This window comes from Hypanus sabinus, chromosome 31, assembly GCF_030144855.1.
Source record: "Hypanus sabinus isolate sHypSab1 chromosome 31, sHypSab1.hap1, whole genome shotgun sequence".
Taxonomy (NCBI): domain Eukaryota; kingdom Metazoa; phylum Chordata; class Chondrichthyes; order Myliobatiformes; family Dasyatidae; genus Hypanus; species Hypanus sabinus.
The window spans coordinates 21,239,211-21,254,189 of NC_082736.1; the positions used below are offsets into that span (position 1 = coordinate 21,239,211).

General features: G+C 56.1%; 1 protein-coding gene across 6 annotated transcripts in view; it reads left to right on the plus strand.

Annotated features, from left to right (window-relative positions):
- Window positions 1-14,979, plus strand: part of LOC132383941 (EH domain-binding protein 1-like) — a 142,707-nt gene that overhangs the window by 112,465 nt on the left and 15,263 nt on the right. For 5 of the 6 annotated variants that reach the window (XM_059955132.1, XM_059955129.1, XM_059955127.1 and 2 more), the window contains exon 12: window positions 2,874-4,538. In XM_059955132.1, coding sequence (XP_059811115.1) covers window positions 2,874-4,538 — 1,665 coding nt within the window. The remainder of the gene's footprint in view (window positions 1-2,873; window positions 4,539-14,979) is intronic. The other variant, XM_059955131.1, reaches the window with a different exon arrangement.

Here is a 14,979-nt window from a genome sequence, read left to right on the forward strand (position 1 = left end):
CTTCTCCTTACCTGCCGATCACCTCCACCTTCCCTTCCTTCCACAGACCCCTCTCCTATCAGATTCATAGGAACACAAAAAAACCTACAGCACAATACAGGCCCTTCAGCCCACAAAGCTGTGCCCAACATGTCCTGTCCTTAGGAATTAACAAGGGTTACCCACAGCCCTCTATTTTTCTGAGCTCTATGTACCTGTCCAGGAGTCTCTTAAAAGTCCCTATCGTATCCGCCTCCACCACCGTCGCCGGCAGCCCATTCCACGCACTCACCACTCTGAGGAAAAACACTTACCCTTGACATCTCTGTTCCTTCTTCTCCACCCCTTTATCACCTATCTGCTTCTTAATTCATCCCCTTCTCCCCCACATCTTACGGACGTCACCTATCATCTTATGGCTGGTCCTCTTTTCCCTCCCCCCTTCCCTTCCAGCCCCGAAACACCGACCGGTTATTCCCCTCCGTGGATGCTGCCCGACCTGCTGAGTTCCTCCAGCACTTTCTACGAGCATCAGTCTGGATTTCCAGCATCTCTCGGGCTTGCGAGTGAAGTCCCTCCTGATTAATCCAGGGAGCATTCCTGACCTCCTCCCACCTCCCTGCAACTACACCCAGTTCAGAGTCAGGAGGCGAGACAGCATCAGGCTCGGCTTCGCCTGTGCCCTGAAGGGTCATAGCAAGACTAATTTTTCTCCCCAATGTCACACACCATTCTCCCTTTGCAAGAAGCAGCCTCTGGATCTGTTAATGTAAGCAAACTGTTTCATTCTCTGCTCCAACAGCAAGATTAATTCTGTCTGGAAACGAGCAGTGCCCTGTTTCCGGGCGCGCACGCCACTAGTAAAATCGACAAAATAATCTCAGAATACAGAACAATTCGAAGGTCCACAGGTTCACTTTATTATCAAAGTCAGTGCAGAATACAACTCTGAGATTCATCTCCAGATAGTGATGAAATACAGGGAAACCAATGGAGTAGTTGAAAGACGTCAATCCCCCCCCCCCACCCCTCCCCGCGCAAAAGCTAACGGATCATGCACCTGGAAAATCGAGAACATCAAACCACCCCCCCATTCCGCCAATCTGCATCCAGAATGGCTGAGAACACAAATATGGAACAGAAAGAGGTCAATATAAAGTACAGAAAAATTGCCTTTCAGCTCACTTTTAGCTGCTGAGGTTTCCTTAGCAGGCAATTTCTTCTTTTTTTTGCGAGGTCAGGTTGCTAGCTCGGGGTTTTAACCCAGCACAGATGGAGAGCGCGCACGGGAGCCGGCTGGATTCGAACTCGGGACCTTCCGCCCCAAAGTCCAGCACTGATGCCACTACGCCACCAGCCAGCCATACAAACTATAGTCCAATCCAAAATCTCCGGGACCTTCGGGGAGGGCAAATGCTCAAACCCAACTGCCCCGGAGGGCATCGACTCATTTGTCATGTGCCCTGTCATACGACATCATCATTAAGTGCCAGGCCATATGATGTCATCACTCTGTGTCACGTCACACGACGTGGGTGATCATGGTCTTGTCCAGCAGCACGCTTGTCCTCGGCAAATTTTTCTACCTGCTGCCTCCCTTGGTAAAGCCGTATCTCCATCTGCCCCCCCACCCCATAGAACAACCAGCACAGTGACAGCAGAGATAAGAGGGAGGGCTGACACTGGAACACAGGGTAGCAACAATCTGCTGGAGGACTCGGTGGGTCAGGCAGCCCCTCGGGGGGGGGGGGGGGGAGGAGGAATTTTTGACATTTCCTGCAGTTTCCCATTCCCCATACAGATGCCAGACTGGGCTCTTCCACAAGATCAGCCCATGTCGTGCATTCTGGACCGAAATTCCCACCTGAACCAGTCCCGTTTGCAGGTTTGGCCCAGGGGTTCCCAGCCTCTTTTTACACCAAGGGCTCTTACTGAACTGAGGGACTGTTCCCAACCCCTCTGCTCTAAATTATTCCTAGCCATGTTTACCCACCAGTTATTGATGGAGGTAGAGAGCGTACTGGGCCCCTTCTAGCCGAGCAATCCTCTAATTTAATTCTAGCCCAATCGCGGGACAATTTACAATGAACAATTAAACATCCTCGGACTGCAGGACCAAGGGGAAACCCACGTGGTCACAGGAGGGGGAGAACATACCAACCCCTCACAGGCAGTGGCAGGTCGTCTGTACTGTAAAGTGTTGTGCTCACCACAATGCTACTGTGCCACAAACCCCCCCCCCACTCCCTCCAAGTGTCTTTCAAATATTGTTAATGCACCTGGCTCAGCAACTTCCCCAGGGCAGTTTGAAACCCGTGCATGCCCACTGTATCTACCCCCTCAAGATCAGCCTTGTTTGGGGCCTCTGGTTATTTTAAAAAGTTGTCATTCGGGTACCTGGTACATCTCTTCCCTCTCCAGAAGGGAAAAAAAAAGACCCTGTGTCTACCCCCTCATGATTTTAGGCACCTCTGAAAGATCTCCTGTGCTCCAAGGAGTAAAATCCTTGCCTGTCTAACCTTTCCTTACAACCCAGCCCGGAATCCTGGCGACACCCTCGTAATTCCCCCAGGCTTCCCTTCCAGCTAATCGGCATCCTTCCAATAGGAGTGTGACCAAAGCAGACCATTCGGGATGCTGCCTCACCAGGCCCCTCTGTTCTGCAGCACTTCCCGAAGCCCAGGCCGTTTCTCCGCCGGTGTCCCTCCCTGCTAAACTGCACTTGCCGCTGCTCAGCCCTGCTGCCCCCAGGTGCCCGAGTATTCACCACCCTCACACTCACTCATTCAGGGTCCCGAACGGTTGTGTGGAAAATTCCCAGCAGGTGACCGGCCCCGGGCTGTCATGGCATCACGTCAGGGCGGATCGGGACTGACCTTGCCTCTCGTCCGCAGGCCTTCGACGGCTTGGCCGGCCTGGGCATCAGCCGGCTGCTGGAGCCCGAGGACATGGTGCTGCTGGCCATCCCCGACAAGCTGATCGTCATGACCTACCTGTGCCAGATCCGGGCGCACTTCACGGGCCAGGAGCTGGACGTGCTGCACATCGAGGAGAACAGCAGCCACAGCACCTACAAGGTGGGCCGCTTCGACTCGGACACGCAGAGCTCCATCGACCCGGGACAGTTCTACCCGGAGCGCAGGCCGCCGCCCGCCGCCGCCGCCGCCGCCGCGCCCCACAGGCCCGCCCGGCCCAAGAAGGAGGCGCAGCGGCGCAACAGCCGGGACACGCCGGACGTGCCGGCCCGCAGGAAGAGCCGGGGAGCCGAGGCCCCGGCGCCCGGTGACGGGACGCCCTCCGCGGCCGCGAAGGACCATGGGAAGCAGGTCGCAGTTGTTGCGGACTCTCCTGCACCGAAGGACCATGGGAAGCTGGTCGCAGCTGTTGTGGACTCTCCTGCACCGAAGGACCATGGGAAGCAGGTCGCAGCCGTTGTGGACTCTCCTGCTACAAAGGAACATGGGAAGCAGGTCGCAGCTGTTGTGGACTCTCCTGCTGCAAAGGAACATGGGAAGCAGGTCGCAGCCGTTGCGGACTCTCCTGCTGCAAAGGAACATGGGAAGCAGGTCGCAGCCGTTGCGGACTCTCCTGCTACAAAGGAACATGGGAAGCAGCTCGCAGCTGTTGTGGACTCTCCTGCTGCAAAGGAACATGGGAAGCAGGTCGCAGCCGTTGTGGACTCTCCTGCACCGAAGGACCATGGGAAGCAGGTCGCAGCCGTTGTGGACTCTCCTGCTACAAAGGAACATGGGAAGCAGGTCGCAGCTGTTGTGGACTCTCCTGCTACAAAGGAACATGGGAAGCAGGTCGCAGCTGTTGTGGACTCTCCTGCACCGAAGGACCATGGGAAGCAGGTCGCAGCCGTTGTGGACTCTCCTGCACCGAAGGACCATGGGAAGCAGGTCGCAGCTGTTGTGGACTCTCCTGCACCGAAGGAACATGGGAAGCAGGTCGAAGCTGTTGCGGACTCTCCTGCACCGAAGGACCATGGGAAGCAGGTCGAAGCTGTTGCGGACTCTCCTGCACCGAAGGACCATGGGAAGCAGGTCGAAGTTGCGGACTCTCCTGCAGCGAAGGACCATGGGAAGCAGGTCAATGTGGGTCCGGAGACGCTTGTGGCCGGGAAGCAGGTCCCAGATACCGTGCCACCGACCGCACCGGGAAGTAACGGGGCGCCGGAGAGGAGAATCAGTGTGGAACTGTCGGCCGCCGGGGCTGAACCTGATGGGAAAGCCGTCGGCGAGCCCAGCAAGGCGCCCGGTCCCGGGGAGCAGCCGTCCGCTGGGGCCGACGGGAAGAAGGTCGGCGGGCAGCCTCCCCGCGCGGAAGCGGAGGATGCCGGGAGGACGGTCGCCGCCGGGCCGGCGCCGGGGGCTCGAGTGGAGCCGGGGTCCGGCCGGCCGGAGCGGCCGCAGCGCTCGCTGTCGACGGAGAGCCGCTCCCCGGGGCGCTGCAGCCGCTCGGGCTTCTCGCACCTGAGGGACGCCGACCTGGTGAAGAAGAAGCGGGCGAGGAGGCGCAGCAGCTCGATGGAGGAGACGGAGGCCGCCAAGCCGGAGGTAACTGGCGTTCACCCCCATCCGCAACCTGCCGACCCTCGCCTGGGTCTCCTCAGCAGCCTGCGCGTTGCTGCGTAATCCATAACCCTAACCCTAACCCTTCGCTCTGCATTTTAATTTAAACTCGCCACAGAGGGGATTTGCCTGGATTGGGGAGCACGCCTTATGAGAACAGGTTGAGTGAACTCGGCCTTTTCTCCTTGGAGCGACGGAGGATGAGAGGTGACCTGATAGAGGTGTGGATAGTCAGAGGGGATTTACAAGGATGTTGCCTGGATTGGGGAGCATGCCTTATGAGAACAGGTTGAGTGAACTCAGCCGTTTCTCCTTGGAGCGACGGAGGATGAGAGGTGACCTGATAGAGGTGTACACGATGATGAGCGGCATTGATCATGTGGATAGTCAGAGGCTTTTTCCCAGGGCTGAAATGGTTAACTCGAAAGGACACGGGTTTAAGGTGCTGGGGAGTAGGTACAGAGGAGATGTCAGGGGTAAGTTTTTTACTCAGGGAGTGGTGAGTGCGTGGAATGGGCTGCCGGCGACGGAGGTGGAGGCGGATACGATAGGGACTTCTGGGCAGGTACATTTGGGCTTAGAAAAACAGAGAGCTATGGGTAAAGCCTAGGTAAATACAAAGTTCAAACGTTGAAGATGTGTGGTGTATTGGCCTTCATCAACTGTGGAATTGAATTTAGGTGCTGAGAGGTAATGTTGCATCTATATAGGACCCTGGTCAGACTCCACTTGGAGTACTGTGCTCAGTTCTCCTCACCTCACTACAGGAAGGATGTGGAAGCCATAGAACTGGTGCAGAGGGGATTTACAAGGATGTTGCCCGGATTGGGGAGCATGCCTTATGAGAATAGGTTGAGTGAACTCGGCCTTTTCTCCTTGGAGCGACGGAGGATGAGAGGTGACCTGATAGATGATGAGAGGCATTGATCGTGTGGATAGTCGGAGGCTTTTTCCCAGGGCTGAAATGGTTGCCACAAGAGGACACAGGTTGAAGGCGCTGGGGAGTAGGTACAGAGGAGATGTCAGGGGTAAGTGTTTTTACTCAGAGAGTGGTGAGTGCGTGGAATGGGCTGCCGGCAACGGCGGGTAAGATAGGGTCTTTTAAGAGACTCCTGGACAGGTACATTGGGCTCAGAAAAATAGAGGGCTGTGGGTAAGCCTGGTAATACCTAAGGTAAGGACATGTTGGGCACAGCTTTGTGGGCTGAAGGGCCTGTGTTGTGCTGTAGGGTTTCTATGTTTCTATGCCCACAATGCTCTGAAATACAAAGTTCAAAGATGTGTGGTGTATTGGCCTTCATCAACTGTGGAATTGAATTTAGGAGCTGAGAGGTAATGTTGCAGCTATATAGGACCCTGGTCAGACTCCACTTGGAGTACTGTGCTCAGTCCTGGTCGCCTCACTACAGGAAGGATGTGGAAACCATAGAAAGGGTGCAGAGGAGATTTACAAGGATGTTGCCCGGATTGGGGAGCATGCCTTATGAGAATAGGTTGAGTGAACTCGGCCTTTTCTCCTTGGAGTGACGGAGGATGAGAGGTGACCTGATAGAGGTGTACAAGATGATGAGAGGCATTGATCGTGTGGATAGTCAGAGGCTTTTTCCCAGGGCTGAAATGGTTTCCACAAGAGGACACAGGTTTAAGGAGCTGGGGAGTAGGTACAGAGGAGATGTCAGGGGTAAGTTTTTGACTCAGAGAGTGGTGAGTGCGTGGGATGGGCTGCCGGCAATGGCGGATACAATAGGGTCTTTTAAGAGGGTTTTCGATAGGAACATGGAGCTTAGAAAAACAGAGGGCTGTGGGTAAGCCTGGTAATTTCTAAGGTCAGGACATGTTCGGCACAACGTTGTGGGCCGAGGGGCCTGTATTGTGCTGGAGGTTTTCTGTGTAGCCAGGCTGGCCCGTCACGGTAAAGTGCGCTGCTCTCTACCGGCATCGCCGCGCTGAAACGGGCAGCCGGCCGCTGTCTCCCATCTCCGGATCACAAGACAAAGGAGCAGAAGCAGGCCATTCGGCCCATCGAGTCTGCTCCGCCACTCCACCATGAGCTAAACTATTCTCCCATCTAGTTCCAATTTCCAGCTTTTTCCCCATATCCTTTGATACCCTGACTAATTAGATACCTGTCAATCTCCTCCTTAAAAACCCTCAATGATTGGGCCTCCACATATGGCAATGAATTCCATAAATCCACGACCCTCTGGCTAAAAAATTTCTCCTCATCTCTGTTTTAAATGGGTACCCTCTAATTCTAAGACTGTGGCCTCTTGTCCTGGACTCACCCACCAAGGGAAACAGCCTTTCCACATCTACTCTGTCCAACCCTTTCAACATTCTAGGATCTAGCCTAGTCATGGGGCGGTTTCCCCTGACCGACTGGATCCCCCAACTAGCGTTCCCCTGTAAAGCCTGATTTATACTTCTGCGTCGCATCAATTTCGTAGGGTGACGTGCACCTCCCCAAAAAAGTAACTCGCGCATCGCGGCGACGCAGACCACGACAACTGTGATTGGTCCGCTTGGTAGCATTGCATTTCCGGTTGCTTCTCCTTTGGGACCCCGGGGAGCTCAGGGCCCGCCGCCCACAGCAGCTGCCAGGTACACAGTCTTACTGTTCCGTTGACAGACGCCGTTAGTGCGTTAAAGTTAACGGAATGCCAATTCTCAAATGGAGTTCATTTCGCTCCGCGAGTTTATATTTACGTCGGCTTAACTCAGGACTTAGGGCTTGGCAGCAGGTGTGGGCAGCGGTTCCTGAGTCTTAAAGTCCATCACGACACAAATCCTTTGTGGGTTATTAGTGAGACAAGCCATTCCCCCCCCCCCCCCCCACCCCCGTGTGTGTGTGTCTTTGGACACCGGAACACCCAGAGGAAGGACGTGCAAAGGGCCAGGAGACTTGACGTGGTAGTGATTGGCTGAAACGAGTGGTGACCGAGACACCATAGTAACCTGAATCTTGCCATCCTAATTCCACTCACTTTCCTGCATTGACATGTCTGCCAGTGACCACCTCTGCTGTCATGTCAAGGCCAGACGCGGGTTGGGTTATATTCTACCTTCCCAGTCTCCAAGCCGACAGGGTCAACATCGACTTCTCTAAAATTCTGGTAACCACTCCTCTCCCTGGCATCTTTACCCCGTCCCAATCTCCTACATGACCTCCCCATCATCTCTCCTTGTTATTCCATGGTCTGCTCTCCTCTCCGGCTCCTTTGCAAACTAGAATCTGCAGATGCTGGAAATCCAGAGCAACGCACACAAAATGCTGAAGGAGCACAGCAGGCCAGGCAGCATCCATGGGGGGAGAAGGTACAGTCGACATTTTGGGCCGAAACCCTTCGGCAGGACTAGAGGGAAAAACAGAGACTTCTCCGTCTCCTTCAGCCCTTTATCTCTTCCAGCTTCTCATATCGTTCCCGTTCCTGCTCTTCCCCCTCACCAATCACCTGCCAGCTTGCACTTCCTCCCCACCTTCGCGATCTGGCTCTCTGCCCCTTTCCTTTCCAGCTTCGGGCCGAGATGCTGACCGTTTACTCCCCTCCGTACATGCTGCCCGGGTTGCTGGCATTTTGCATGTGTTACCCTGCGTTCGAAAGGTTCATTTTTATCGTCAGCGCAGCTCTGATACTTGTCTTCTCCAGATAGTCACGGAGTACAAAAAGACCGGGGCAGTTGTTGAAAGAAAACACACCAACTCTTCTCTCTCACACACACCAAAAAGAAACAATACTTGCAGCTCCCAAAATCCACCCCCCCCCCCCCCACATTTGCAGGAAAAATAATCGGCAACGGTGGCATCAAATCACTCACCTCCTCCAACACAGGAAAAAACCGGTAACAATTCCTGACCCCCCCCCCCCCCCCACCCTCAGAAAAAAGTGATGGCCAAATCGGCCACGAGAAAGGGGACGCCGAAAAAACGAAGGAGGCTGATGAGCGATACCACGTCCAATAGCCCCGTAAATCTCCGAACTTTGAAAACTTCTCTCCAGCAGCAGTGCGGTACCGTTTGTGTTTAGGATCGGTAACGGGGTCGCCAGGCCCTGCTTCAGGCTTCTGCGCTTGTCAGTGTCGGTATCTCGGAGGCGAAAGCCCTGCTCGTTGTGGAACAAGGAACAGAAGGGTGGGCTAGGGTCGACGAGCTGGAATGAAAGCTCATCCCCTCCGTCTCCTTAACCACTTCCCGTGCCGTGCCGACATTGGACTCGCGGTTCTGTGGGCAAGGTTCAAAGTACGTTTTTAATCAAAGAACGTGAACAACTGTGAGGTTCGCCTCCGCAAAGGCGGCCCCAAAGAACCCGGTTCAGAAACAAAAGACCAGAGCCCGATGGGCAGAGAACGACAGGGGGGGTGGGGGAAGCAAACAAACAACGGCAGCGAGCTACAGCGTTCCGAGCCGAATTGAGTCCTCTGATCCGGATCCCCGGAGTAGGCTCCGAAGCCCCAGTCTCAGTTCGTCACGGCAGCCTCGCGGCCGCAGTGGCACTATCGGACATCCACAGGGGAGCGGGCGGTCCGCCCCCCTCCGGTCCTGTCACCCTGCCTTTCCAGGCTACCCCGGACCCTGTATGAGGGCCTGGAGCCCTGGACAACTTCTTCTCCGAATCGCTCGCTCCAAGTTGCCGATTCTGCAACAATAATAGATAGTCCGGGTGCTAATGGGTCTGGCTGTGTACACTCAGAACTACCGGGTGAGGGAGGCGGCATTCACGTATACAATCCTTCCTGGGGCATCGTGATCCCCTGGAAACATCCTGGGGGTGACCATCGACAGGAAACGGAACCGGTCTAGCCATATAAACACCGACTACCAGAGCAGGTCAGAGGCTCGGAATCCTGTGTCACTCACCTCCCGACTCCCCAGAGCCCGTCCACCATCGACAGGAAACTGAACCGGTCTAGCCATATAAACTCCGACTACCAGAGCAGGTCAGAGGCTCGGAATCCTGTGTAACTCACCTCCCGACTCCCCAGAGCCCGTCCACCATCGACAGGAAACTGAACCGGTCTAGCCATATAAACTCCGACTACCAGAGCAGGTCAGAGGCTCGGAATCCTGTGTAACTCACCTCCCGACTCCCCAGAGCCCGTCCACCATCGACAGGAAACTGAACCGGTCTAGCCATATAAACTCCGACTACCAGAGCAGGTCAGAGGCTCGGAATCCTGTGTCACTCACCTCCCGACTCCCCAGAGCCCGTCCACCATCGACAGGAAACTGAACCGGTCTAGCCATATAAACTCCGACTACCAGAGCAGGTCAGAGGCTCGGAATCCTGTGTAACTCACCTCCCGACTCCCCAGAGCCCGTCCACCATCGACAGGAAACTGAACCGGTCTAGCCATATAAACTCCGACTACCAGAGCAGGTCAGAGGCTCGGAATCCTGTGTCACTCACCTCCCGACTCCCCAGAGCCCGTCCACCATCGACAGGAAACTGAACCGGTCTAGCCATATAAACACCGACTACCAGAGCAGGTCAGAGGCTCGGAATCCTGTGTAACTCACCTCCCGACTCCCCAGAGCCCGTCCACCATCGACAGGAAACTGAACCGGTCTAGCCATATAAACACCGACTACCAGAGCAGGTCAGAGGCTCGGAATCCTGTGTAACTCACCTCCCGACTCCCCAGAACCCATCCACCATCGACAGGAAACTGAACCGGTCTAGCCATATAAACACCGACTACCAGAGCAGGTCAGAGGCTCGGAATCCTGTGTAACTCACCTCCCGACTCCCCAGAACCCGTCCACCATCGACAGGAAACTGAACCGGTCTAGCCATATAAACTCCGACTACCAGAGCAGGTCAGAGGCTCGGAATCCTGTGTCACTCACCTCCCGACTCCCCAGAGCCCGTCCACCATCGACAGGAAACTGAACCGGTCTAGCCATATAAACACCGACTACCAGAGCAGGTCAGAGGCTCGGAATCCTGTGTAACTCACCTCCCGACTCCCCAGAGCCCGTCCACCATCGACAGGAAACTGAACCGGTCTAGCCATATAAACACCGACTACCAGAGCAGGTCAGAGGCTCGGAATCCTGTGTCACTCACCTCCCGACTCCCCAGAGCCCGTCCACCATCGACGAGGCTCAGGTCAGGAGTGGAGTGAAATACTCGCCCCTCGCCTGGGTGAGTGAAGCCTCCATCAACACTCCAGAGGCTCGACACCATCCAGTACGAGGCAGCCCACTCGATCGGTACCCCTTCCACAAGCATCCAGTCCCCCCACCATGGACGGACAGTTGCCACAGTGTGTACTATCTACAAGATGCACTGTGACAACAGGCCGACGTTCCTGAGGCAGCCCCTCCCAGACCCACGACCACCACCGTCTAGGCTGAGAACAGCAGATACCTGGGAACACCCCCACTTGGAAATCCCCCTCCGAGTCACTCCCCATCCTGGCTCGGAAACATATCACGTTCCTTCATTGTCGCTGGGTCAGAATCATGGAATCCCCTCCCTAACAGCACTGGGGGTGAACCTACACCCCAGGGGCTGCAGCGGTTCAAGAAGGCAGCTCATTGCCACCTTCTCAAGGGCAACTAGGGATGGGCAATAAATGAACGCCCCCTGTTTTTTTTTAATTACTTCGGCCTTCCAGGACAGGCTTTGCGATTTGTGGCTTCCACCCAGATTCCTCCAGCTGCCACTGGGAAGGAAGTTCAGCACCAGTTTCGGGAGCAGTTTTAACCCTTCCACTGTCAGGCTTCTGAACGGCGTAAACTTCACTCGCCTCAGCAGTGCAGTGGCTTTCAAGGACTACCACCCGTGTTCTTGTATATACGCTAATCGACAGTACTGCGCCCAAGCCTCAGGCCCATGTGGGCAGCGATTTTTGCTCAGTACTTCCAGATGAGGCGACACTTCACCTGTGAGTCGGCTGGTGTGGTATACTGCGTCTGGTGCTCCCGGTGTGGCCCGTTATATATTGGTGAGACCCGACGCAGACTGGGAGACCGTTTCGCTGAACACCTACACTCAGTCCGCCAGAGAAAGCAGGATCTCCCAGTGGCCACACATTTTAATTCCACATCCCATTCCCATTCTGATATGTCTATCCATGGCCTCCTCTACTGTCAAGATGAATCCACACTCAGGTTGGAGGAACAACACCTTATATGCCGGCTGGGTAGCCTCCAACCTGATGGCATGAACATTGACTTCTCTACCTTCCGTTAATGCCCCTCCTCCCCTTCTTACCCCATCCCTGACATTCAGTTGTTTGCCTGTTCTCCATCTCCCTCTGGTGCTCCCCCCCACTTCCTTTCTCCCAAGGCCTCCCGTCCCCTGATCCTCGCCCTTCTCCAGCTCTGTATCACTTCCACCAATCACCTTTCCAGCTCTTAGCTTCATTCACCCACCCTCCGGTCTTCTATCATTTTGCATTTCCCCCAACCCCCACTACTTTCAAATCTCTTACTATCTTTCCTTTCAGTTAGTCCTGACGAAGGGTCTCGGCCCGAAACGTCGACAGTGCTTCTCCTATAGATGCTGCCTGGCCTGCTGTGTTCCACCAGCATTTTGTGTGTGTTGTTTGAATTTCCAGCATCTGCAGATTTCCTCGTGTTTTGCACAGTGCTGCATTTCTCAACGTGGAGCGCAGACCTAGTTTGTAAATTGGCGGGAGCCAAGGATGTTGGGAGTGGTGAGGGAGGAGGGGTGTGGGGCAGGTGGAAGAGAAGGTGGGGGGGTGTGGTGGTTAGGGGGGGTGCGGACACACCCAGCCCTAGAACGTCAGGCAAAGTCATTTCATTCCAGACAATCAGTTTGTAGATCATTGCAGCATGTCAACCATGATTCCCCTTTCCCAACCGTGATTCCCCTCTCCCTTCCCCCTTCCCCAACCGTGATTCCCCTCTCCCTTCCCCCTTCCCCAACCGTGATTCCCCTCTCCCTTCCCCCTTCCCCAACCGTGATTCCCCTCTCCCTTCCCCCTTCCCCAACCGTGATTCCCCTCTCCCTTCCCCCTTCCCCAACCGTGATTCCCCTCTCCCTTCCCCTTCCCCAACCGTGATTCCCCTCTCCCTTCCCCCTTTCCCAACCGTGATTCCCCTCTCCCTTCCCCCTTCCCCAACCGTGATTCCCCTCTCCCTTCCCCCTTCCCCAACCGTGATTCCCCTCTCCCTTCCCCCTTCCCCAACCGTGATTCCCCTCTCCCTTCCCACTTTCCCAACCGTGATTCCCCTCTCCCTTCCCCCTTCCCCAACCGTGATTCCCCTCTCCCTTCCCCCTTCCCCAACCGTGATTCCCCTCTCCATTCCCCCTTTCCCAACCGTGATTCCCCTCACCCTTCCCCTTTCCCCAACCGTGATTCCCCTCTCCCTTCCCCCTTTCCCAACCGTGATTCCCCTCTCCCTTCCCCCTTCCCCAACCGTGATTCCCCTCACCCTTCCCCCTTTCCCAACCGTGATTCCCCTCTCCCTTCCCCCTTCCCCAACCGTGATTCCCCTCTCCCTTCGTCCCCCCCTCTTTCCCAACCGTGATTCCCCTCTCCCTTCCCCCTTTCCCAACCGTGATTCCCCTCTCCCTTCCCCCTTTCCCAACCGTGATTCCCCTCTCCCTTCCCCCTTTCCCAACCGTGATTCCCCTCTCCCTTCCCCCTTTCCCAACCGTGATTCCCTCTCCCTTCCCCCTTTCCCAACCGTGATTCCCCTCTCCCTTCCCCCTTTCCCAACCGTGATTCCCCTCTCCCTTCCCCTTTCCCAACCGTGATTCCCCTCTCCCCCTTTCCCAACCGTGATTCCCCTCCTCCCCCTTTCCCAACCGTGATTCCCCTCTCCCTTCCCCCTTTCCCAACCGTGATTCCCCTCTCCCTTCCCCCTTTCCCAACCGTGATTCCCCTCTCCCTTCCCCCTTTCCCAACCGTGATTCCCCTCTCCCTTCCCCCTTTCCCAACCGTGATTCCCCTCTCCCTTCCCCCTTTCCCAACCGTGATTCCCCTCTCCCTTCCCCCTTTCCCAACCGTGATTCCCCTCTCCCTTCCCCCTTTCCCAACCGTGATTCCCTCTCCCTCCCCTTTCCCAACCGTGATTCCCCTCTCCCTTCCCCCTTTCCCAACCGTGATTCCCCTCTCCCTTCCCCCTTTCCCCAACCGTGATTCCCCTCTCCCTTCCCCCTTTCCCAACCGTGATTCCCCTCTCCCTTCCCCCTTTCCCAACCGTGATTCCCCTCTCCCTTCCCCCTTTCCCAACCGTGATTCCCCTCTCCCTTCCCCTTTCCCAACCGTGATTCCCCTCTCCCTTCCCCCTTTCCCAACCGTGATTCCCCTCTCCCTTCCCCCTTTCCCAACCGTGATTCCCCTCTCCCTTCCCCCTTTCCACAACCGTGATTCCCCTCTCCCTTCCCCCTTTCCCAACCGTGATTCCCCTCTCCCCCTTTCCCAACCGTGATTCCCCTCTCCCTTCCCCCTTTCCCAACCGTGATTCCGCTCTCCCTTCCCCCTTTCCCAACCGTGATTCCCCTCTCCCTTCCCCCTTTCCCAACCGTGATTCCCCTCTCCCTTCCCCCCTTTCCCAACCGTGATTCCCCTCTCCCTTCCCCCTTTCCCAACCGTGATTCCCCTCTCCCTTCCCCCTTTCCCAACCGTGATTCCCCTCTCCCTTCCCCCTTTCCCAACCGTGATTCCCCTCTCCCTTCCCCCTTTCCCAACCGTGATTCCCCTCTCCCTTCCCCCTTTCCCAACCGTGATTCCCTTCCTCCCCCTTTCCCAACCGTGATTCCCCTCTCCCTTCCCCCTTTCCCAACCGTGATTCCCCTCTCCCTTCCCCTTTCCCAACCGTGATTCCCCTCTCCCTTCCCCCTTTCCCAACCGTGATTCCCCTCTCCCTTCCCCCTTTCCCAACCGTGATTCCCCTCTCCCTTCCCCCTTTCCCAACCGTGATTCCCCTCTCCCTTCCCCCTTTCCCAACCGTGATTCCCCTCTCCCTTCCCCCTTTCCCAACCGTGATTCCCCTCTCCCTTCCCCCTTTCCCAACCGTGATTCCCCTCTCCCTTCCCCCTTTCCCAACCGTGATTCCCCTCTCCCTTCCCCCTTTCCACAACCGTGATTCCCCTCTCCCTTCCCCCTTTCCCAACCGTGATTCCCCTCTCCCTTCCCCCTTTCCCAACCGTGATTCCCCTCTCCCTTCCCCCTTTCCCAACCGTGATTCCCCTCTCCCTTCCCCCTTTCCCAACCGTGATTCCCCTCTCCCTTCCCCCTTTCCCAACCGTGATTCCCCTCTCCCCCTTTCCCAACCGTGATTCCCCTCTCCCTTCCCCCTTTCCCAACCGTGATTCCCCTCTCCCTTCCCCCTTTCCCAACCGTGATTCCCCTCTCCCTTCCCCCTTTCCCAACCGTGATTCCCCTCTCCCCCTTTCCCAACCGTGATTCCCCTCTCCTTCCCCCTTTCCCAACCGTGATTCCCCTCTCC